At 50.3% G+C, this 23,403-nt stretch overlaps 8 protein-coding genes across 8 annotated transcripts; 6 read left to right on the top strand and 2 right to left on the bottom strand.

The window, feature by feature from the left end:
* Positions 1–360: 360 nt before the first annotated feature.
* On the top strand, positions 361–2,637 carry KY384_000982 (uncharacterized protein; the record flags this gene model as incomplete). Its single annotated transcript, XM_044809514.1, has 1 exon — positions 361–2,637. One exon carries the CDS (start codon positions 361–363, stop codon positions 2,635–2,637), a length of 2,277 nt encoding a protein of 758 aa, XP_044673421.1.
* Positions 2,638–3,057: 420 nt separating this feature from the next.
* Positions 3,058–5,141, bottom strand: KY384_000981 (uncharacterized protein; the record flags this gene model as incomplete). Its single annotated transcript, XM_044809513.1, has 3 exons — positions 3,058–3,379; positions 3,440–4,390; positions 4,510–5,141. The coding sequence occupies 3 exons, from the start codon at positions 5,139–5,141 to the stop codon at positions 3,058–3,060; spliced, it is 1,905 nt and encodes a 634-aa protein (XP_044673420.1).
* A 301-nt stretch (positions 5,142–5,442) lies between these two features.
* KY384_000980 (uncharacterized protein) lies at positions 5,443–8,422 on the bottom strand (the record flags this gene model as incomplete). Its single annotated transcript, XM_044809512.1, has 7 exons — positions 5,443–6,212; positions 6,259–6,351; positions 6,404–6,603; positions 6,653–6,662; positions 6,715–6,793; positions 7,586–8,080; positions 8,132–8,422. 7 exons carry the CDS (start codon positions 8,420–8,422, stop codon positions 5,443–5,445), a joined length of 1,938 nt encoding a protein of 645 aa, XP_044673419.1.
* Positions 8,423–10,863: 2,441 nt separating this feature from the next.
* Positions 10,864–12,459, top strand: KY384_000979 (uncharacterized protein; the record flags this gene model as incomplete). The annotated part of the gene is made up of 1 exon (XM_044809511.1): positions 10,864–12,459. One exon carries the CDS (start codon positions 10,864–10,866, stop codon positions 12,457–12,459), a length of 1,596 nt encoding a protein of 531 aa, XP_044673418.1.
* Positions 12,460–13,368: 909 nt separating this feature from the next.
* Positions 13,369–14,215, top strand: KY384_000978 (uncharacterized protein; the record flags this gene model as incomplete). Its single annotated transcript, XM_044809510.1, has 2 exons — positions 13,369–14,128; positions 14,175–14,215. The coding sequence occupies 2 exons, from the start codon at positions 13,369–13,371 to the stop codon at positions 14,213–14,215; spliced, it is 801 nt and encodes a 266-aa protein (XP_044673417.1).
* Positions 14,216–15,429: 1,214 nt separating this feature from the next.
* Positions 15,430–16,846, top strand: KY384_000977 (uncharacterized protein; the record flags this gene model as incomplete). Its single annotated transcript, XM_044809509.1, has 2 exons — positions 15,430–16,507; positions 16,776–16,846. The coding sequence occupies 2 exons, from the start codon at positions 15,430–15,432 to the stop codon at positions 16,844–16,846; spliced, it is 1,149 nt and encodes a 382-aa protein (XP_044673416.1).
* A 382-nt stretch (positions 16,847–17,228) lies between these two features.
* KY384_000976 (uncharacterized protein) lies at positions 17,229–19,319 on the top strand (the record flags this gene model as incomplete). The annotated part of the gene is made up of 3 exons (XM_044809508.1): positions 17,229–17,745; positions 17,797–18,575; positions 18,633–19,319. The coding sequence occupies 3 exons, from the start codon at positions 17,229–17,231 to the stop codon at positions 19,317–19,319; spliced, it is 1,983 nt and encodes a 660-aa protein (XP_044673415.1).
* A 3,329-nt stretch (positions 19,320–22,648) lies between these two features.
* Positions 22,649–23,376, top strand: KY384_000975 (uncharacterized protein; the record flags this gene model as incomplete). Its single annotated transcript, XM_044809507.1, has 2 exons — positions 22,649–23,279; positions 23,300–23,376. 2 exons carry the CDS (start codon positions 22,649–22,651, stop codon positions 23,374–23,376), a joined length of 708 nt encoding a protein of 235 aa, XP_044673414.1.
* Positions 23,377–23,403: the final 27 nt, after the last annotated feature.

The following is a 23,403-nucleotide window of genomic DNA, read 5'->3' as shown; positions in this document are numbered from 1 at the left end:
TAAGGCTTCCGACCTCGACAGCGATATCGACTAGCCCAGTGAGGTGACAGTCCTCCTTGCCGTCCACATCGACCAACTTTTACGCTATGCTCCGGCCGGCAACACCCCTCAGCATCCTCTACTTAATTGCCTTTGTACTCCTACTTCTCGCCACCATCTCCACACCAATAATCAGAGCAATACCGATAGCAACGGTTCAGGGTGTTAATTTTGGTGTCTTGGGATATTGTGAACCCGATCCAAAAGGATGCACTGGTATTAATGTGGGATATACCGTCGGTATGTTCCTTGAGAACTCCTTCCCCCGAAGTTTCCCTGCCTTCCAGGTTTGTGCCAGCTGCAAAAGCAGTTGCTGAACAAATGAGTGCAAATCGCAAGGGCAGAAACACTAGTGGGAAGCTGCAAGGTTCTGACCATAGCCTAGATGCCAAAGAACTCTTCGGAAACGATGGCGACAACTCCCAATTTTCCTTACCCCTTGGCACTCGCTCGTCACTATCTTCTATACTCATCGTCCATCCAGTCGCCGCGCTCTTCACGTTGGTATGCTTCATACTATCCGTAGGAGCTCACTTTCATGGACCCTCTCACTCGTCGCGATACCTCATTTTCGTCCTAATCGCAAGTATACCAACCTTACTAATTACGCTGCTCGCTTTCCTTGTCGACATACTTCTGTTTGTACCACATTTGGCCTGGGGGGGATGGCTCGTCCTGGCCGCAACCATTTTGATCCTTGCGAGCGGCATTGTGACGTGCGCCATGCGGAGAACGTTGGTGAGCCGGAAAGAGAGCAAGAAGAGGATAGCCGAAAATGCAGACATGAATGGTGAAACTTTCTATGCCAATCAGAATCCGATACCGCAAGGCGTTCGAGCAGACTCTCCTCCGCCGTTATCTACTGCTCCGACTGCCCCATCTGACAAGCTGCCGAGCTACGCTGCTTTTGAGAAGAAAGTGTCGGAAGAGGACCGTATACCTTTGAACACACGAACGCCGTCGAATAAGACCTTGAACAGTGCACCGAGCACTCGAGGCACTGGGCAAGTCGACAATCGGCCAGAACGGTATGGTGTGCCGCCAAGAGGTGGACCAATGGGAATGCGTGGAGGGCGAGGGGGTCTCGGAGGGCCAAAAGACGAATATGGTAACCCGCTGCCTCCATCAAATGCTTTTGGTCCAGCGCCACCGATGGGAATGCGGCGAGATCGGTCGGAGCCGCCAATGCCCATGAGGCGGCAGTATTCCGACGAATCCATGAACTCTTACGGATCTCGTGGAGGTCGAGGGCGAGGAGGCTATCCACCAAGAGGCTACGGCCGTGGAAGACCCTATGGACCAGGACCAGGACCTGGTAGAGGTGGATTTGGAAGAGGGCAGATGGGGCCTCCACCCGGCAGGGGACCTCCACCTCCTGGTTACGGCAACAGCTTTGCCCCACAAAATCGACCTGATCAATATGAAGGTGCTGGATTTGCCGGATATGGTCGAAGTCCATCAGCTCCTGGATATGGGAGGCGGAACTACTCTCCTGGCCCGCCTTCTGCTCCCGGTGGTCATGACAGGCAGTCTCCAGGTCCACCGTCGGCACCAGGTGGATATAATGACGGCTACAACAGGGCACCTTCTAGAGGCCAAGCTTCGGACCCTGGTGGGTATAACTATGATAGACAAAACATGTACAATGATCCTCCTCCTCAACCCTACAGACGACAATCCCCACCGCAACCACCGCTAGCGCCTCCGAGTGACCTTGGTATGATAGGGCAAGCTGTGGAGATGGATGCCAGGCATGGTAGTCCGGGTGCCAATCCAAATCAACTTCGAGATAGCGACAGCGACGTGAGAGGATTTGTAGGGCTTCAACAGCAGCAGAAGCAGCGTGACTCTCCTATGAGTATGACTAGTGTTTACAGCTCAAATGAGTATGTCATCTATGTTAAGTTTCCATCTTCTTTACTAATCGACTTTAGTGGAACCTACGTCCCACCACGTGCTGCTTGGAAAGGCAATCCCCAAAGCAGCAGCCCCGAACCGCCAACCAACTTCATACAAATGGACTCTGCAACTTCGTCAACAACACAAGACCCCATAGAGCTCCCCGAACAGAACACCCTCCGCAAAACCCGCTCTCCCACCGGCCCCTCCAAACTCAATGCGGTAGCCCACGGCCGCAAGCAGTCCTCCGACGACTACTACGAAGACGTAGACCCACGCTTCGCCGCACCCCCACCCTCACGTGTAACACCTCAACAGACTCAACCTTCAGGACCAATGCCCACAGCACTAGTCCCTGGCCAACTCCACGCCCAAGAACAGACTGCCGAACTCGTCGACCCTACCTCCTCATACGAAGATTTAGATGACGGCCAAAGAAGTCCCGCTAGTGATCATAGCAACATGACGTCTATCTCCCAGCGCGGTGTGAATCCCAACTGGCACCCTGGCGAGCCTCATCAGCAGGGAGGTAGACTCGGCGTGCCAGGAGGGAGAAAGCCGGTCCCACCACAGCCGCAGAGAGACGCTTATTTTCAATCGGTGCCGCCGTATGGAGAGCCTCCCATTAGCAATCAAGCGCGGGGAGCTAGTCCGCCTGTTGTGGTGCCGCCGATAACACAGCATGGACAGGCTTTTTGAGCGTCGGTGAAAGCGTACTTCTTGGCGACTGTAAAGATAGGAGTCGAAAGGAAGAGCTTGGCTTACTTGGTGTTGCGATCTTCTTCAATCACCATTGGCCAGTTGCCTGTGAATTGGGCGCTGTGAGTATGACATTTTCATGAAACAAATGTATTCTGTTCGCTTCTACATGCTGTATTTAGCATTTCTCGCAGGCGTGGCATAGCCTTTGGGTTCTTCTAGATGCTACCGCGCAGTGATGAGCGAAAGCAAGAGCAGAGGTGCTGCTTCGATGGGTGTAGTAGATACCAATACCGTTCTATCATGCTACAAATTTCTGTGAAACATGATCAGATTCAATACCAGACATTTCTAATGGCATCCATTTTCCTATGTACAAGGAAAGTTCTTGATCGTCGTCTATATCTACGTCTATATCATTCAATTCCTTTCACCGGCAGCCAGTCTCCACGCCCTCAGCGGAAGCGCCTGTAATCTCATGGCGGCTGGTCGTATATAGAAGAGAAATGTCACGATGCCAACGGCAACACACACTATATTCGTGATGTAATAACCATCACGATCAATGACACAAGTACCGCCTCCGTCTTTGCATTGTTTCTGGTCTGATTCTGTTACGCATGAGGCGGGTAAGGAAAGGGGTTTCTTTACGTCAGCAGGCGGAGTGCATGTCGCTTGCGTGAAGTAGTCTACTAGTTTGAGGATGAAAAAGCGGGGGAAGGTGCCACCGAGATTTGAGACACTGTGGAGGAAGTATGTCAGCGATCTCAACCGGTCACATACGGGAAGAGAGAGAACTTACGTAGCAAGCAAGGTCATGTATGTTCCTCCAATGACTGGATCCGCAATTTTCGCGTGGAAAGCGGAGATGGCAACGAACATGACCGTGCTGGAGAAGGTGGAGAAGATATGTGAGGCGATCACAGTAAGTAGGTACCACGGCTGCACCCCGTTGGCGGGAAAGATCATCACGACGCCTTGAGCAACGCAAGCTGCGATCAGACGCCCGATGAAGGCCCAGCACCATACGTGAATTGGAGGATTAGTAGTCGACCACCTGCCAGCATAGTAGCCTAGACTGATCTCGAACGGAAAGTCGATGAGAACTGTCAGGGCTAAGTCCTCCTGGCTAAATCCCTTATCTAGCAGCTTTAGATTTGTCACCGCATCGTTGGCTTGGAACCCGAGTTTTGCGATCAGGTGGATTATAATAATGCTCTGGATGTTTTTCAGCTTGAGCACACCAAGCATGCTCTTATAGACTTCGAGGATCCCGTCACGATCCTTGGTCTTTTCTTCCCGTTTGAGGACAGCAAGACCGAGCGTTACTGCGAGGTAGGCCCAGCCCCAGAACGTGAGGTAGCCGCCTAATGTCATGACGCCCTCAGCAGATGGCGTCTTGCGAAACCAGCGATTTGCGAAGTCGGGGGCGTTCAAGGCGAGGAAGACGGTATAGGAGAGAAAGTGTCCGGCTGTCAAGCCTACAGTCTGTGCCGTCGATGCATAGGAAAGATGCGGAGGAGAGAGGAGCGTAAGTGCCCATCCGTCCACGGCAATATCTTGAGTGGCGCATAGGAAGACGAGGAAGAACCACCAAGAAGTGAAAGACCAAACGCCAGAGCCATCGCTTGCGCCCGCCGCAACCAACATCTCTTTGGCCCTCCCCCCAGGTAGATCATTCCTATTCCTGAGCATATCTGTATAGGCATGATCCAGCTTTTTCGTCGCCCTAGTTTCGGGTTCCAGACTGCGTCTACAATCGGACTCCACAAGAGTTTCAAGGAATAGGGGTATGAAGCGAGTGAGAAGACACCTATTTGGCTGTAGGAAAGGTGTGGTTTCAGAAGGAATGGCACAGAACCTGATGCCAACCCCATTGGTATGCCCTGTAGGAAGTAGAGCAATACTAAGAGCATGAAATTCCTCCTGTCTTGCCGCGGTAGGTCGAAGAAGCTTGTATTTGAGGAGTTTGGTGTCGATGGTGTATCAGGTATCTCATTGTCAAGGGAGAAGCTCTCTCTGCCCATTAAATGAGCACGGCTTGATTCAGAGGTCGGCGAATCCAAGACAGGATGTTTGCGACGCATTTCCAGGTGTGACTCCATGCTCTCGCTGCTCGAAGGTCCGTTGGCGAAGCCGTTTACTTTCCCTCCACTGGCTATTGATTCTGGCTGGTCAGAGCCAGTTTTGGGTGACGATTTGTTGCGCCGTGACATTTGAGAGTCTTCTGGATCATAAAAAGCGTTCAAGGGGCTGTTGAGAGTACTGTGGCTGCCCGCAGAAGTATCAATGGGACGAGGTCGCCCTGTCGTTCGTGGGGGTGCAGAGTCAAGCACTGATCGGCCTGCGCTCTCTAGATCCGACTGATCTCTTTCGCCGAAATCTCGTCTCGTCAAGTCTAGTTCTACTCCTGTATGCTCAAGGTCCACGGGCAACTGCGCCGAGTCATGCAATGTTTGAGGAATGATGGTTGGAGGAAAGAAGTCGCTAGCAATGGTAGGCATGGAAAACCCAAGCGAACGGGGAACACATTACATCTATCATGCCAGAGTTGAATGGGGTGGCTTGATATCGCGACCTTGACAAGCTAGACGTGGGACCAAATGCTGGGTTGGTGGAGCAGCAGAATGACAATGTATCCTTTCCAATAACAACCTAAACTTTAAAGATGGCCAGCCTTGGCAGGGCAGAAACACGTGCGGGCGCGCCGCAACCGACGCGATCCGTTGCTCTGCCCGGGATTTAGTCTACGTACGCCGGTCTAACAAGTTCAGGCAGGTATTCAAATGGTGAGTCTTATTCAGATCACAGGTATTTAGACCTTAAAGCCTGACTGATGCTGCTCATGCGACTTGCCATCCCCCCAGCCTGCATTTCTCCCGCCATTGCCTCCTCTAACGCGCTCTGCGTAACACTAGCATCCTCAAGGTCACTGAAAGAGCTGCCCATACTAGGTGTACCGTCACTTTGGGCTTCCCTTGCTATGCGTCTTTGCTGCGGTGATAGTGTGGCGGCACCTTTTGCCGTACGTGTTTGGTTATGAGGTTGGGATTGCGCCGAGGACGATGAGGAATAGACTGTTTGCAAAGCCGTTCTTTTAGTCTTAGTAGGGGGCGAGGTGACGGGACGCTTCGATGCCTGATGTGCAGGCACTCTCATGGTTGCTGCGAGATCCTTTGCCTGATCCGGAGTAGCTGGTCCAGCTTCAGAAAAGGGAAGGAAAGGAGGTGTCTCGTCAGCTTCTTCGTCTGCATCTGAAAGTGGTCTCAAATTTGATTTTGCGGAAGAATACCGCGGCCTGCGAGCGAACACACGGCTTCGCGACATTAGAGGCGGCTCTTCACCGTCAGAAGAAGATGAGCTGCTATCGATAGCTGAAGAGCTAGGCACCCTTTCCATCACAGGTTTTTCAATCTTTGGGGACGTCTCTACTGATCGCCGCGCCGTTTCGTGACTATATCGTCTATGTTTGTGAGAATAATGAACGTCGACTGGGGATCTGGGCCTTGTTGTAGGAGAAGCTGCAGCCACTTGGGACACTGTGTTCTGAGAAGACTTTCGCGAGAGTATAGAGCCTGATCAAATTAGATGTCGCAACGGCCGCGAGTAAGACGATCATACCTCTAGCTGGACGAAGCTCAGGACCGCTAGACTCACCATGAGAGGGAGCGCGGGATTTGGGTCGGTATGACAACGAGGACGGAGCTCGAGAGCCTTGCGATATAGTTAGTCCGGAAATATTCTAGGCTCTATTTCGAATGCTTACCAGCACTGCCACCTCTTGACATTGGGTGTCCACCTGTTACTGTGCCGCTGCCAGAGGTCGATCCTGGCGTTGGGGAAGTGCCCGTCGAAGATGGCTTGTTGACCTTCCTCAGTTGAGCTCTGACCTGTGCTAATTGCCTCTCGTATAGCCAGGCTGCTTGCTGTGATAGGAAGGAAAGAGTCACATCAAACTTTTCAGCCCTACGACCCTTTGTCAACACCATGATCGAAGAGGCTACACCGAACGTACAATGCATTCCCTAAGGATTTCTTTCAGCACAGCTTGTAGTCTTGTAACATCGCAATGCATACAGTCTAGATCCTGCGCCTTTGCAGATGAGCGCGCTAGAACATCCCATAGTTTCTGATCCTTTTCTGCATCCCAAGTGACCTTTCATAGATTCAGCTTCAGCGGTCTCGAGAATATGTGAGGTGGTATACAGAGGGAGGATCTTCAAATTCCCCACGAGCGAAAGGCAATCGTATGATGACCGTATAATTAGGACTTCGATCATTTGAAGTACCAGAAGAATCCATCTTGTGCTCTGAAGTCATGAGAGGTTGTCCTGTATTAGAAGGGCATAGACCTTTCGCACCAAAATCGCTTCTGGACTGGCGGTCCAGCGCCGGGTAAGGTAAGCTGGGTGCCAAGCGCTTTCCTCACAACGTGCTCGGCAGAAGCATGTGACCAACAGCTAAGCAAAACTCGCTACGTTAAGGTTGCGGCTCATGGCTCAGGATAGAGCGAAGGTCAGGGTGGGGAGAGGGATCGATAATTCTGAAGTCAATCTGTATCCTGCCATTTTCCCGGTGAGGGATGAGACAAATCTTGAAGGGCCATATTTTCTCTACGTGGTCCGTATTTCCATTTCAGATATCGACAATTCAGGCCTTCATTTATATACAAAAACTTTCGTGCAGAGACTCTTCTCAACCTGCATCTTCACCAATTTTCTAGCCGTACGCTGGTCCTCTTGCCATTTTCCACGTCTTCAATATCAGTCAAAACCCCCAGTTGAGCGAGATCTGGGAGCTTCTCTGGGCTTGAGCTGCTCTGTTGTAATCTTAGATTGAGTTTCGACTGTTGATCAAGAGTTTCTTGCATTGGATGGGTTGGGCTTGAACCGCTTCTCCCGTGTCGCCAGGTGAACAAAGGTCTGAAAGTCGGCAAACATGCTGCAACGATAGCAACTCCCAGCTCGGCCATCGTCCAGAGGACTGTAGGAACATCTGACCAAGTTGGATCACTAGGTGAGAGTGTATGAATGACAACGCAACGATAAACGCTTGCGACACACACGAAGCCACCGAGCAAGAAGATGCCCATGATCTGCAACTTTCTTCGTGAGGGGATCTGCATCTGCCAAAGGATAGGCATAGGCAATATCAAGATCGCAAAATCTGTCGCGACATTGAAGGCAGCCATGACCGTGGCCGCAAGACTCGTGTCGATGCAGTGACCGTGCGTATATGGGTCCCACAGTGCCGGAACAGGTGTGCATTGGAAGATAGCCGCGAACGTTTGAGCAATGCTATAGCCCATTACGAAAGCTCCGATTACCCATACTGCAATAGTGAAGCCACGGCTAACGAAGAAGATGCGGTAATACAGACAAAGAATAGAGTACTTGATGCACAGCATGGCGAAATTGTAGACGACTTCCGCAGACATGAGAGTCTCCTTGTCGTCAGTAACTCGTTTAATCGGACTGATTTAAACATGACTCACCTTGGCAAATCCAGGTGGATTTGCAAGTACAGCATGTCTCCCAAGCCCGAAATGCAGACCGACAACATTGCTGATCATCACCGCCGCCGTAAAACAAAGTCCAGCGAGCATGAACCAGCCATCAGCTCCATATCTGACTTTGGCGATCCTCCGTGATAAGATTCGGAGTAAGACTGCGACGCAGGCAAGCGGAAAACATATCGCATGGACAGCAATCAGCTCTGTTATTCTGCTGTCCTTGATGTGCGCTTCTTGGGCAGATATTTCATCGGGACTAGGTAGATTCGGCATTCTCGAGCTGGCCTCGGGTGATCGTTCTGTCGTTTACGTCGATATATTATCGAACTGGGTACCAGGAGCAGCAGCCTTTTTGGCAATCATCTCCTTCGAGCTATGGTTTCTTCAACGGGCACGATTTGGTGGGGACTGGTAAATGAATCCCCATGCTCGTCGAACTTGCCATATTAATAATGAGATTTGGATCGAGAATCTCCGCGCGATCAGCAACGGGACTTGACTTTCAGATGTGGCTGGCAGGTTAATCGTGAGTGCCATGCGGGAACCATTCACGATTTTGATTGGCTAGACGGGCCAGTCGTCAGCCAAGAAGCGGGAGGAGACAAGCCAAGTGGTCTAGCATTATATTGATTATCATTGGCACCAGCTGAGGGGAAGTCAGGCAGGAACCTTCTTCCCACAACAACAAGATGAAACGTGTGGGTCAAATTCTCCGCTCACGTGGCGTTCTGCAGAGCCAAGTCTCGATATGATGATGAGGTGGCTGCCAGGCAGATCCGAGCGTTGACCCGTCTACTGCAGGTTCCCGAGTGGAAAAACCGTGAGACTGCTGGTCCAATGATGACGAGAACAACTCACCATGTCGGATGTTACATACAAAGCTATACATAATGGTACGAAAGCTTTCGCCATAGCCGGTGACGCAAGGATGAGCCTTTTCGAGCTCAAGCTGCTGTGCCGCGGGGAGAGATTGAAAGCTCCGGAGGAGAAGTTAGACCTGCGCCTTGCGCTCAGGCCGTGATTGGTGCGCATATCTGTCGCAGGACTCAAGGGATTATCAACAGAAGTGTTTTTGATGATTGTATCATACGCAGAGCAAACGACATAGGGTCATAGGACTCAGTACTGTCAAGCAAGGAGCCACTTTTGAGACCAAGTATCGATACCATGAGTGCAATGCTCCATAGGTGCGATTGCCTTTCGAATTTCTTGAAGGTTTAAAGAAAAAACCCGAGTAGCAAGATGCACAAGAGGCAAAAGTAGCAACAACAAAATGAGTGACAGGCTTTCAGACTTCAAATCTCAAGACCTAGTTGGCCCAATGCACCCTTGGTGGCCACTCCTGGCTTCAGTCACTATTAAAGCACAGCATCCTCAAGCCCTCTTTCTCTGGCAAAAAAGACATACCTCTAATACTTCGAGACTTAGAGCGCACCCTTGGTGGCATCGTGCCTTCCCAATTTGAAGTCATTCCAAAGCAAGTCAGTCTCTTGCATGACTTTTCCTTCAATGCAGGTAACGACTTGGCAATGCTCCAAGCCCCTGTACATAGCGGACTACGCCCCAAGTTCAGAGGTAGAAGAGGCACCCAAGACACTTGTAGATTTAGGACGGTGAACACGTGACACATATCGGAGGATTTGATACTCCTTTCGGCGTGGGGAGATCCTAGCTTGACGTTGGCAGGCATCGTGAAGTGTCCAAGCTAGCAGGCCGCTACTGATGATGGCAGAATCTTCATAAGCTACGCTAATATGGAGTAGTACCATGGATGTGCCATTAGTAAACAAACATCACGGTTGAGATAGCAACAATGTCAGATCGGATCAATGACTTTAGACATGGAATGCAGGTCATGACAGGGCATTTGGACTTCCTGCACTGCCAGCTCACAGTCATCTGCAGCTAATTGCACAATCTTGAGTCATACGTCCTGAGGGTTTGTTTGAATATGCCAGCTTAGTTTGTGAATGCAGGTTGGGTTGGCCGGAAGCTCTAGATTGGCGCCGTCTTGTGCTGTCAAGGCCAAAGGCTGCAGCCTCTTAAAATCGTCACAGCACCACCGTCTGTCATTGGTTCCGAGAGTCCCCGCGGGGATGATTCCTTGTCGAGCGGAACGAATGATATCGCTTCCGTCTCTAGTGAAGGTTGCATTGGGCAGCAGGGGCGAGTCCAGCCAAAATGAGACGGACGCGAGTCGTAGGGACTCGATAAACAAAAATCCGATTGACCAACCTTCGCAACGCTGCAGAAACACCAGTTCAGATGCACGCTTCCGTGGATCCCCACCGACGAAAATGATGTAAAGAGACGAAAAAAGAACACAGCCGACACCCTATAACGTCCTCGGTCCGGTGGGCGCCTTAGTGCCCGGAAGCGCGCCGAAAGCTACCGCCGCTGGAAAATTTTGACGGCTCTTTTCCCCAAGTAAACAAGAGATCAGTGTGACCCTGCAAACTACCAACACCTCGTTCTTGCAAGCACAGATACCCAACATATACCACTGTCAGACCTAAGAAGGTACTGCAAGTCCGTCTTCTAGATCCTGCCATCGTGGATGACCTCAACGGACGCCTGCAGCAGGAGCCCGCAGTAACATGAAGAAGCGACCAACGCGGTCCACTTTTCGCCAGCAGCGACTGCAGCCCATGCGGCACCTGCAAAAACTCCAGTAGCTTCCATCGAGAGCCTCATTACTTGCCGCATGACAAGATATGAGCGGTCCTCCTCCTCCTCCACCACCACCGCCCCCTCATGGAACCAATCCCAACAATCGAAATGGTCTACCCGAAGGTTCCTACGATATCTTTGTCATTCCTCCCCACTCCTCCGGCGGTGGCTTCCTCTATTTACCATCGCTTCAGACGAACAGAAATAGCTTCCTTGCAGGCGTGCTCTGTACGCTGGTTGCCGTGGTCTTTTGGACAATTGTGCTGCCGGTCTTTCGGGAATGGATGTCAACAGTGGCGTCTGGTGGAGGTATCTCCGTATTTGTTCTCTTACTTGCAGCAGGTATAGCAGGCTGGGCTTGGGGGAAGACTCAGATGGAATCGAGCGGGCCTTCAGGAAACAGCGCTGGAGGTGGTCCTCAGCCACAAGCTGGTGGTCAGACTGGCAGTCAATCAGGCCCAGGGCCGCAGCCTGGGTTTACACCAGGCTTTACGCCTGGCTTTACACCAGGCTTTACACCAGGTTTCACTCCACAGCCTGAACCTAGGCCCCCGCCCACCTGGCAGAGATCGAAAGCGGGAACCACAGGTGGAGCGGCCAACGCAGGGACTGCAAGAAGCGGATGGGAAAAAGCGCGAGAGGAGACTCGCAAGAAAGAAGAAGAGCGGAAGAAGGCCGAAGACTTAAGAAAAAAGCGAGAAGAGGATGAAAAGGAAAGGATAAGAAACCGTGAAAAAGAAGCCCGTGAACGCGAGGCTCGTGAGAGAAGGGAGAAGGAGGCTGCTGCACGAAATAGTCGACCTGCTTCACCGAACAAACACCATCGTCATCCGACCGCAAAGACAGCCACTGACGACGCCTCTTCATACTCTTACCGACCCTACGATCGACAGGGGCACAAACCTGCATCCGCTTCATCGATATACTCTGAATCTTCATATGCTCCTTCGCAATCAACTGGTAAAACAACGCCGCCGCCCTCACAACGAGGGCCCTATCAGAGTAAAGACCCGGATAAGATAGTGATCAAAGGTGTCTACTCCTTCAACAATGCTTTCATGAAGACCCCGGTATCCAAATTAGTCTCCGGCATGGGTATGGTGACAGATGGTCTGGTTTTGCGCATTACCACAGAAGGCTTGTTCATAGACGATGACGTTCGAGGTGTGCCTCAAAGAGAGTGGGACGTCAAAGCGTGGACTTTGAAACTGGTCGAGGTATGGTGTCCCCATCTGTTCACCTTGGGAGCATGTTCTGGCTCCGATGATTTGTCCCGCAAGAACGAGTGGACGGAGCAGGGTAAGAAATGGGTGTGCAAAGCGCCCAATAGCTCCCACTCGGAAGCCTTGCTCAACGCACTCGAGTCTACTTGCAAATCTCGTTTGTCCAAATTGAGCACTAGGTCTAACGGTAGTCTGGCGTCACAGAGCGGTGAATTCAAGGGCCTACATGTCCTCAGAGCGAGCATACGAGATGTCGAGGGCAAGCGCTACGTCTTCATCCTTGGCGAAGAAGAGGGTTGGAAGGTTGCGGTCGGATTACAGAGACTTCGCCGGGGAACTCAAGTGCGAGCTTTGGGAGTCAGTGGAATGCCAATGAACGAGACCAAGGCAATTTTGGAGAACATGGGGTTTATATGAGCAGGGTTGCCTTTTCAAGGAGACCTTCACGAGATGATTGGAATGCAATACCCAAGGCGGCCCGCACTGGCATCATTGGAACCTCCAGCTCTTCGAGCAACCTATCCCAGACACGTCTCGGCAAAGACGGATATACATGGCCATAAAGGTGGCATCTCTTCGATTCTTATACATACTGGACTACGGATCACGAATTTTGCATGGCATGAGCGTAGCATGAGCGATGGAGTCGGAACATTCATTATTGGATCACGGAACCGTATCCGCCATACCCCACAGGAATCCCCACAGGGATTGTCAATAGAAGGTGATTGGAACGCACCATTGTTTTTGAATGAGTGCGTTATTGACGCAATAACGCACTGCACTTTTGAAAAGCAAAGTATCTAACTCAATGACAAGCGTACATACTCTCGACTAATCATGCGTCCCAGTGGTGCTTGTTCGTGGGGCGTTGAAGCTGCGCTGATTACATCATCATACATCTAGCCAACCCCACCATTTGGGATGTGAACGGCGTGTGAACGCCAATGCGCTCAACTACGACGCTGCTGGCTGCCTGGAAGGCCTTACTGGTTGGTAAGGGCTGAATAAGACAAACCAGCCTGGCTAGAGGCGCTGCGCCTGTGGATTGCACACACACAAAGTGGGACAGGATGAGAGTTTGAGGCTTTCTATTTGGAGGGGTAGCCGGCTGCCATCGGAATAAATACGGCCTATATCTTTGCCTTTTTTCTCTCTTCAAAATTTACCCACTCAACAGCACGTCTACCACTTGCTCTCTTGGCCCCAATCTCTGCTATCTTCAACACCGACCTGTCCCCTTCCATCCCTTCTCTGCCAATTGCAAGAAGGCTCAAGCTCCTTTTCGTCCTCTGACCACCTCGATACCCCACCAATACCACAAAGATGCCTATCACAGTTCCAAAAGCCGATCATCTCCTTGACCTCTTCAGCCTGAAAGGCAAGGTCGTTGTTGTGACTGGAGCGTCTGGTCCTACTGGCATTGGCACGGAGGCAGCCCGTGGCTGTGCGGAGATGGGTGCTGATCTCGCTATCACATATTCTTCTCGGCCAGAGGGAGGAGAGAAGAACGCTAAGGACATCATCGACAAGTATGGGGTGAAATGCAAGGCCTACAAATGCAACATTGGTGACTACGCCAGCGTCGAGAAGCTCGTGGCAGACGTCATCAAGGACTACGGCAAAATTGATGTCTTCATTGCCAACGCTGGCAGGACCTCTGATGCCGGGATTCTGGAAGAGCCAGTAGAAAAGTGGCAGGAGGTTGTCAACACCGATCTCAATGGCACATACTACTGCGCTAGGGCTGTTGGACTCCACTTCCGCGAACGCAAAACCGGGTCTCTCGTTATCACTGCTTCAATGTCCGGCCACATTGCCAACTTCCCTCAAGAGCAGACCAGCTACAATGTCGCGAAGGCTGGATGTATTCACTTGACCAAATCCCTCGCCAATGAGTGGAGAGACTTCGCTCGTGTCAATTGCATTTCTCCCGGATACATTGACACGGGTCTTTCGGACTTCGTAGACCAGAAAGTCCAAGATCTCTGGAAGAGCATGATCCCAATGGGCCGCAATGGCCAGGCTAAGGAATTGAAGGGCGGTTATGTCTACCTTGCCAGTGATGCCTCCACATACACTACCGGTATGCCCAATCTCGTCCATCTTATGATTGTCGCTAACGAATGCAGGAACCGATTTGCTCATTGATGGTGGTTATTGCACCCGCTAGGCAATTGTGCCTATCTGCGTGCAAGCTCTCCTCAAAGGAGTCTGTAGGGGCTAGGAAGGTCATCATTCGACATTCGCGATTTTTCATCGCGAGCGAACAGACAAAATATAAATCAGTCTTCAAGAGTTTAGCTCTGTTCGTCACCACCGTCCATGCACACGTGATCTTCAATATCTGTGTACGTGGAGCCACAGACCCACTTGATGACATGCGTTACACTCGGGCCATCTTCTCTTTCCTTTCCCATTATTCATGCACCTTTTCTATCAGTTCTGTCCTCCCTCGCCCTTTCTCATACTTGTTTGACCATACAGTCAGCGTTGAGAAAGTACATGATTATTCAATGTGGCTCAACATTCAACTCGATCTACCTCTAGCATCGTGTGATGCCGGGAAGGTTGATTCCTCCACTCAAGCCTCTGACAAGAACCAGGTCCAATTGTTTACATACAAGTACCACACCCATGATTTGCTGCACGTTGATGACCCCCCGAGGCCCAAGCGGGATAAGCGTGGTTGTGGAGACTATCGCGCTCATAATTCAAGTTTCTCGATCTCCTTATGACGGTCTGGGAAAACAGTATCTACCCAGAATAAGCTCATTAGGACTGAGGTGGCAAGCCACATCCTACACTAAGGCCTCGGTATGCCCACGCATTTTACAGTGCAGGGAAAATAACGCAAGGCCAATCAGCGCCCTCCTTCGTTAGCTGCCTATGTCCAAATCTGGACGACGATCGTTTTACGGTCGCTCGCTCTTCACCCTTCGGATTCAAGGCAGCAATATTTTCTGCTTCAAGTGGAAATTCGTCTACCATTGTTGCTCAAGTCTCATATTCCATTGTACGAAGTGCCATCCATCAATTGGTCCACGGGCTAGAGCTGCGTACAAAATCTTTCAGGTTGACTTTCTTTGCATACATTCCCATTTGTCCCGTTGCGATTCAAGATGAATCATCCTCTTTCCAGTGAAGGAATCAAATATGAATGTCATCATGTTCAATCAAACCTTGAACAATCTCCCGTTGATCGGAAGCTTGATACGAGCAAAATAAAGGTCCTACGCCGGCCCAATGCAGGATTCATACAGCTTATTACCCAATCGCCTTTGTCTTTGTAATCTTTGTGTTTCTGAAGCCTCATGTCCCGGTGAGAATCGAGTCTGACAAGACACAGCTCCGAATAAGACTGAAGACTTGTAGTTCCTAGGATGGATGACATTTTCGTACCGTTCAGCCACGTCGAGCAGTCTTTTGTTGACAACTCTCGAATTCAATGGCAATACCTTCTCACTTGTCGAACGAGTCAACATTCTCGAGGCTGCTGAGAGTTTCAATGCGAATCTATTAGGCCAGGTCCGCGTGCAGCAGGCTAAGGAATGTTTGCCTTCGAAGATCGTGGTAGAGGTCTTTACAGACGACAGAGCAGTGGGGCACGGGTCTGCAATTGGCCCTTCTATTGTAGATTTCGAGGAGGATGTAATGACGCTCGACCTGCAAAGAACATTGATCCAGCCCTTCGCTGGGCGTGTCGATGTAGTCATATGGATTGAACCTGGAACAAAGCTCGACCTTCTCTACATCGATGTAACCCACCTTGGCGTCCTCTCTGGTGCTCGTTCAAAAAAATCATCTTGCAAGGCTGCTGTGACGACAGGTGCGGATTTGACGTACCCCTATTGTCCACATGAGAATAAAGCCTTCTTCGAGTCTAAAAATATTACCATCGTCGCCGGCTCCAATTCTGTTAAAGGCATCTTCCCTCTGTATGATACTCTAGATGTCCGCACGACATCAGGCAACATAGACATACAGGTGTCACCAAAAGGCGTCTCAGATCCCATTCAGCCCGCAAATCTGATGCTGCACACGCGAAGTGGAAAGATCAACTCGGGTCTCCTCTCATTAAACGTTCCTGACCGCAACTATACCAATACCATATCGAGTTATAGCGGTAGTATCAACGCAGTCATTTTGCATGGAAACGCCACAACGATGCGAACAATTAGTAGTTCTATAAGAGGGAACATATATCCATATGGATTCAATGGTACGCGCACGTTCATTGACACCCGGACTGCAAGCGGACACCTCAATCTCACCGTGAACCCATCCCTCTCACATCCAGAGGATGCTATCGACCGCCTTTCGACAAACCACCGGACCACGTCAGGATCGCAGGCAGTGTCCTACCCAGATACTTACCAGGGTACTGTCGAGGCGTCTTCAGCTAGTGGATCCGTAGATATTCAATGGGATGGCTTCAAAGTCATAGAGGACCAAAACGGAGGTGGTAAGCACAGGAGAGTTAAAGGCATTAGGATAGCAGAAGGAGGGTATTTAGGCCTTGTTAGCAACAGCGGAGACGTATCTGTCAGAGGACAGACTCTTCTCAGCTCAGAATGACCGATTTGATGATAGTTTCAGAAGTGCGCCACTGGACAACATAATGCAATGACTATGGCAGTACAGAAATATGTCTATGTTCGGATTAGGTCAGGTAGTTTTCTAAGGGAACATCTCATGAAAAACGTTCATTTGTAAGACGTTGAAATTTAAAGATCTGCGAAATGATGGCCAGCAAGAGGTACATGTGAGAGTCGCACCCCTTTTGCGAACGCAGACCGCGTGACATCTGCGTCTCCCAGGGCTGAAGTAAGGTAGTACATGGAAGCCTTGACCCTGGCACGCACGCCTTGTGCCTGACCGAGACTGCCTGGAGATTCGAAGCTTCCAGAAGAAAAACTCTCTTGGCTGTACGAGCTGAAGGCGGTCACCGCCCAAAACAGAAGGAGGGCGGATGTTGATCGATGAATGATCTCACGTCTAGATTTGCGACCTCGACTACGCTTATTTAGTCTCGATTTTGTGCATTGTGCGCACTGTGTCTCGGTCACTTGGATGATCGAAGGTAGACGCGGAGAATTGTTTGCTTTGAATGGGGAGTTTTAGGATTTCGGACAGGAAACGCCGCCAAATTTACGCAGCTACCCGATCACTAACCCATTTGTATTATGGTCTTCAAGAACATATTCACCTCTCCAAAGAAGAAGGACAACTCCAAATCACGTAGGACAGGGGATACAGAATCATCACCCCGGCATTCGGAAAGTCCATCTCACTCCTCCAAGCCCCCCTCGAAGCACTCCAGGCATCGCACAATATCTCCACTTTCACGCTATCCAGACCTGTCAAAAAGATCAAGATCACGAAGACCGTCATACGAATCTACCAGTAGTGATATTCACCCTCTCAATCTCCCTCCTGCAGAGCGGGAGCGCCGACGCTCGGCTATGTCCACCACAGACGAGTCCGCCGACATGTCGTCGCCTAACGAGAATGCAACAAGTGAAGCAAACAGATCGCCAGAATACTCGCATGCAAATGGAGAAAAAAGTCCAACTCCTCCACCCCACAAGATGTCGTTTTCCAAACCCAAGCCAGATCTAGATCCAGAAGCCTGCAAGGCCTCGGGCAACAAATACTTCAAAGCCAGGGACTTTACAAGAGCTGTTCAAGAATACTCAAAAGGTGCAGATAAGAACACACTTTCACATAGAATTTTTTTACTGATGCACTGAGAAACAGCCCTCTCGGTAGAGCCTAATTCAGTGACTTATTTGTCCAACCGCGCTGCAGCTCAGATGTCGGCAAACCGGTTCTCCGAAGCACTTGAAGACATACAGAGGGCTTCTTCAATAGAATCAGACAATCCGAAAGTATTACAGAGGCAAGCACGGGTTCTGACGAGTTTAGGACGTCCTTCTGAAGCATTGGATGTCCTTGACCGACTTTCGAGTCTCACAGAAGTGTCATCCTCAGACATGAATTTAGCCTCGAACATGCAAGCACACATACGGCAAGCTGAGCAAGCCGTCAAAGAAGGTACGACTGGCTCCATGGCCATCCATGCATTAGATCAAGCGGACAGACTCCTCGGACCACAGGTGGAAAGACCGAGAAAATGGCAACTCCTGCGTGGAGAAGCATACTTGAAGATGGGAAACATCAATGCCATCGGACAGGCACAGGATGTTGCAATGACACTGTTACGAAAGAACCAAAATGACCCGGAGGCTCTCGTGCTACGTGGTCGAGCGTTGTACGCACAAGGGGATAATGCGAAGGCCTTGAATCATTTCAAGACGGCTTTGAGCTGTGACCCAGACTACAAGGAAGGTCGGAAGTATTTGAGAATGGTGAAAGAACTCGACACCTTAAGAGAAGACGGAAACAGATTTTACAAACTTGGCAAGTTGAAGGACGCTGTGGAAACCTACACAAAGGCTTTGGATGTTGATTCCGGCAATAAGCTAGCGAACGCGAAGATCATACATAACCGTGCTTTGGCATATATGAAGGTATGTCTGTTTACTGGGATGACACTTAGGTCGAGCTAACCTCGCCAATCAATACAGCTCAAAGACTATAAAGCTGCTTTGTCAGATTGTGACCGAGCCTTGACGCTCGATCCTTCCTTCCTCAAAGCGCGCAAAACTCGTGCAAATGCTCTCGGTGAGTCTGGCTCATGGGACGATTCCGTTCGAGAATGGAAGTCTATAGCGGAGCAACACCCTGAGGAGACTGGCATTAACAGCAACATCCGTCATGCCGAGCTCGAATTGAAGAAGTCAAAACGCAAAGATTTGTACAAGATCCTCGGCGTTGCGAATGACGCCAGTGACAACGATATTAAGAAGGCCTACCGAAAGCTTGCCATCGTGCATCACCCGGACAAGAATCCTGGAGACGAAGGAGCTGCTGAGCGCTTCAAGGATATTGGCGAGGCATACGAAACTCTCAGTGACTCGCAGAAGAGAGCCAAGTACGACAGTGGCGAGGATTTAATTGATCCAAGCGAGATGTTCGCCCAACAAGGTGGCATGGGAGGCTTCCCAATGGGAGGAGGCATGGGCGGAATGCAGATCGATCCAGAGATGCTTTTCAACATGATGGGCAGTGGTGGAGGCATGGGCGGTGGCCGCGGTGGAGGTCCTCAATTCTCATTTTCGACAGGCGGATCGCCATTTGGAGGTGGAGGTGGCGGAGGCGGCGGACGAAGTCGTGGAGGGCAATCCGGGTTCTCTGGTTTCAATGGATTCTAGAGGGAGGAATGCTCCGAGGTATTGCGGCATGCTTGATATGCACCGAGTCCAACGCTTGCGGAAAGCAATTTAGAGAGATGAAGGCACGAATTACATCGTTCAAGGCGCATCTCGGATAATAAATTGGAAGCATAGCACTGGAGGGTATAGAAAATCAATCGTGCCAATTTTAATACTCTCAATCTTTGAATACGTGCGACTTCTGGTTCATTCATACTGGTAGCCGAGAAGAACAGAACCCTGACTGACGTGGACAGGATGCTTTGACATAGTCTCTGGTACAGTTTTAGCCACGACACGGTCTCATTACTGGGGTCCAATCACTCCAACTGCAAGAGAATGGTTAGCAGAGGTCTCAAGGCCACTCTGGACTGTGGGGTTATAACGCATGGTAAAGTCACCGACACACGTAACCTGTAAGTAGAGCTGTGTCCACTCAACAAAATATCATTAGGGTCAACAGTATTCTCCCTTCTCCTGTAGTTGCTACTCTAGAGAATAAGAAGTGACTTTCAGTAGTGGTGTCACTGGTGTGCAGGGCAGGCCCTAAGCTGCTGTAGCTCGAAGTTTAATTTGACCCCTGAGTCAACTTTCCTTGGCGCATATGCTTAGTAAGCTCTTCAACTGGTGCGTAATGTCTTGAGACCGCTATCTTCTGATCGACTTCATCAAGTAGAAATTCAACAGAGTCTCACACCCTTCTATGGAAGACCAGTTCGCCCTCAAGGCTGATGAGGAATTGAGTAAGAGGAGTATCGCCTCTGCCTAAACTCTCAGCCAAATGTATGGCTCTCTTGCGGTCTTCTCTTTCCTGGTGGACATCTGGCATCCATTGCCATATAGCGTTCGTCTGAATGTCTACGCGAAAGTCCTCGCAATGACAACGTGTTCAATTCTCTTTGTTGAAAAGAAAAAAGCTGTATTGAAAGAGACCCTCAGGACAAGTATGCATCTTCTGACAGGCCGGTAGAGTCCGATGATATGACCAGCCAATCCGGATTGAGGTTTGATCGGCTTTCGAACAGTGCAGTAGTTCTTGGAAACTGCATCGGTACTTGGGAGCCCTTCAGCCTTTTGATTGTTTGATCGAACTGCATGCCGAAGTCAGATGCGGAGATTGGCATATGACGCGCCTGTGGTGCACTGTCGTATCAGGAACCATACCCTGCCAATATGCGGATGATTGTCCTCATCTGCCACGTGGAAAGCAGTCCAGACCTTTTGACTACTGTCGACTAATGGATTAGCACCAGCAACGGCTATTTCTGCTTCTGTCAGACTAAGACGCCACGCAGGAATTGCTAATTTAGAGGGGTTGAGAAGCGAGCAACCATCTTAAGGCCGTATGGACCCTTCTTCGAATGAATTCTGCGCACCCAATGGCAAGCATCCTGACTGCCCTTTGGGATCAATGGTGGCCAAATGGCTGAGAAGATCTTCAGTCGCGTCCTTCGTGGCTGCAACACGTCCCCTTTCGGCAAATGCATGCTTGGCAAAAGTGATACCAAGATGGCACTTTGATTGGTGAGAAAGCGTCCGAACAGGTTTGCTGACCCAGCCCTGGATGTTGCAGCTCGTCAAATGACGTTCTTCATATCGCTTGTAGCGAGCTTTAGGTTCGTAGCCGCCCCGTTGCGGCCGTTGTATATGCCATACCAGGAATTTCATCGGGCTTACTAGGACCTCAGCCCGACATCAACGGGGTTCGCCACATCAATCTGCTTGCGGTCGACGGTCTACACACACTTGTTCGTTGAGCCACACCCGATCTTGTCCGTCGACAGAGAATATGTTCTCCAGTGGCGTTTGCATCAGCAGACTCCACAAGCAAAGAACAACATGCTTCTCCACGGACATGCCACCTATCTTTTGGAACATAATCAGAAAAATTGGACGAATGACGCTTGCGAGACGACAACATACCTGGAAACAAACCTTGGAACCATTCCAAGCTACTTTTCAGCTGACATGCAGTAGACGTCTGTCTTGCGGGCTTTGACGTATGCAAGCCCTACCGAACCGGTGTCTAGCCGGAGCCTTGCTGTTCTCGTATAGAGCGGGCCGTCCTTTGATGAGGTATTTGGAATGTGGATCCAGGAGTCCGGGACGACGGGAGGGCAACGTGCTCGTATTGACGACAGTATCATGGGCGTCGGATCGCACGTGCAGGAGAGAATGTAACAGGGAACGGACCAACCCCCTTTGTCGGTACCGAGTCCTTTGCCTCCCTCGAAGCCTTATCAGACAATGACACTACAGTGGCACGAGTCGTCAGGCTAACAAAATAATTCTCCTCACTAATGACATGCATGAAACCATACGGCAAAGCCACATTCCAAAGCGTGGGGTTGACAGGGAAATGCCTTGATGACGGGTACATTGCATGCTCTTTGTTTACGTTCTTATCACGCGTACGATCCTGCAGCTGTTAACATACTGCAAGGGGCTCGGGAAACTACTCGACTCTTCCCCAAACGGGACCAATGACCCGTAATTGGTTTCTCCAGACACGTGGTGTCTAAACCGTTCCTGGACGTGTCTCTCAGCTATTCTCTTTGTGGAGCACAAGATCCCTGCTTTTGATTATTGAGTTTGACCGTTTGGGATGGAGAAAGGCCACAGAAACGAAGCTTGAGGGTCTCGCGAAAATAAGGGTCCGATTCCTCTGCCCTGTCGAGGGCAGTCCGATTATGCATTGGTTTCCTGAGGCTTTCCGGCATTCTAGAACCCATGTCAATAGGATTGTCAAAACGACTTCCTGCATTATGTCGGCATCAGCCGGCAACACCGCCATGTTGAACCAGTGACGGGCGCCATGAGCTCGGACATCATGCTCGATTGGAGCATATGCGGCAGAGGGTGCTTTCAGAAATCAACGTTGAAGATAGCAGTTCGTACGTTAGCCCCTTTCCATTAGCTAAAAATGCTTACATGTGAAAAGGCAGTATGGCGATATCCCGATTGACATCGACCAGTAAGAGGCAACATGCCCTTCTCGTACGTTGGTGAAGTAGAGTATCGAAAGTATTTAGTCGAGTTCCCGGTCCACTGTCTTACAATTACATTTCATCTGTCAGTGTCAAAGCCGAAGTATTCCGGGTGGCTTGTACAATGTCGTCAACCAACGTCTATCCAGCTCCTGAAGGCCAAGAGGACTCCAATGCTTTTTATATTGGTGATGGTGACGATGATTGAAACGTTCTGCATAAATGCTTTGCTGACTATTTTCTAGATTTCCAGCCTGGGGATTGGGCCAATGCTGCTCTATTCATAGATCCACAAACAGTATGTGTCCACCTGAGCCTTGTGCACATAGCAAGTACCCAATGATGGTCAACGCTGAACAACAGTCACAGCAAGTCTATGGATCATCACAAGCCGACAATTCATGGTACTACAGCACTGGTCATGAACAGATCAATCATACCTCAAGTAGCCAGAGTACCCAGCACTCTCAAAATTTCAACAGATCATCTCAACTATCGACTCTCCTTTTCGCTCCACTATATCCGCGGACTGTACCTTCTACATCGTCTCCTAACAACGAAAACACTCGTCAGGTCACCACACCCCTGGAAGACATGTACCAGCCTCGCTGGATCCGCAAAGAAGGCAAAGACCGCGAAGGCTGGTGCAGCTACTGTGTAGAGGGCAAGTGGCTGAACCTCAAACACTCCAACTACGCCTATCACATGTTGACTCGGCATGGCCTCTGCAAAGCCGTAGGCTGGCAATTCGAACCGCCCCAGACCCTGCACATCAGCCAACTCAACCATACGGGGAACGGGGGAAGTGGGAGTGGTAATACAGGTAATAGCAACAACGGTGAACAAGATGTCCTCCACGCGTATTGCCAAAATTGTCAGAGATGGATCCAGCTTGTTGGCAACCCGACCGTTGCGGTCGAACATCCAAGACTCACTGCGAGCTGGTATAGCCATGCTAAGGAATGTGGTGTTGGTCGGAATACGAGTTGAGAGGTGTGAAGATCATGGATGAATTGATACGTTGGGGAATTGATGATTCAGGAAATCAATTGGTCATAACGTTTTTGTAGCATTTTGGTCTCATGGTTTGCTCTTAT

This window comes from Bacidia gigantensis (genome assembly GCF_019456465.1).
Source record: "Bacidia gigantensis strain McMullin 20006 chromosome Unknown contig_125, whole genome shotgun sequence".
Taxonomy (NCBI): domain Eukaryota; kingdom Fungi; phylum Ascomycota; class Lecanoromycetes; order Lecanorales; family Ramalinaceae; genus Bacidia; species Bacidia gigantensis.
Note: the sequence above shows the minus strand (reverse complement) of the source record. Positions and strands in the feature narration are given on the sequence as shown.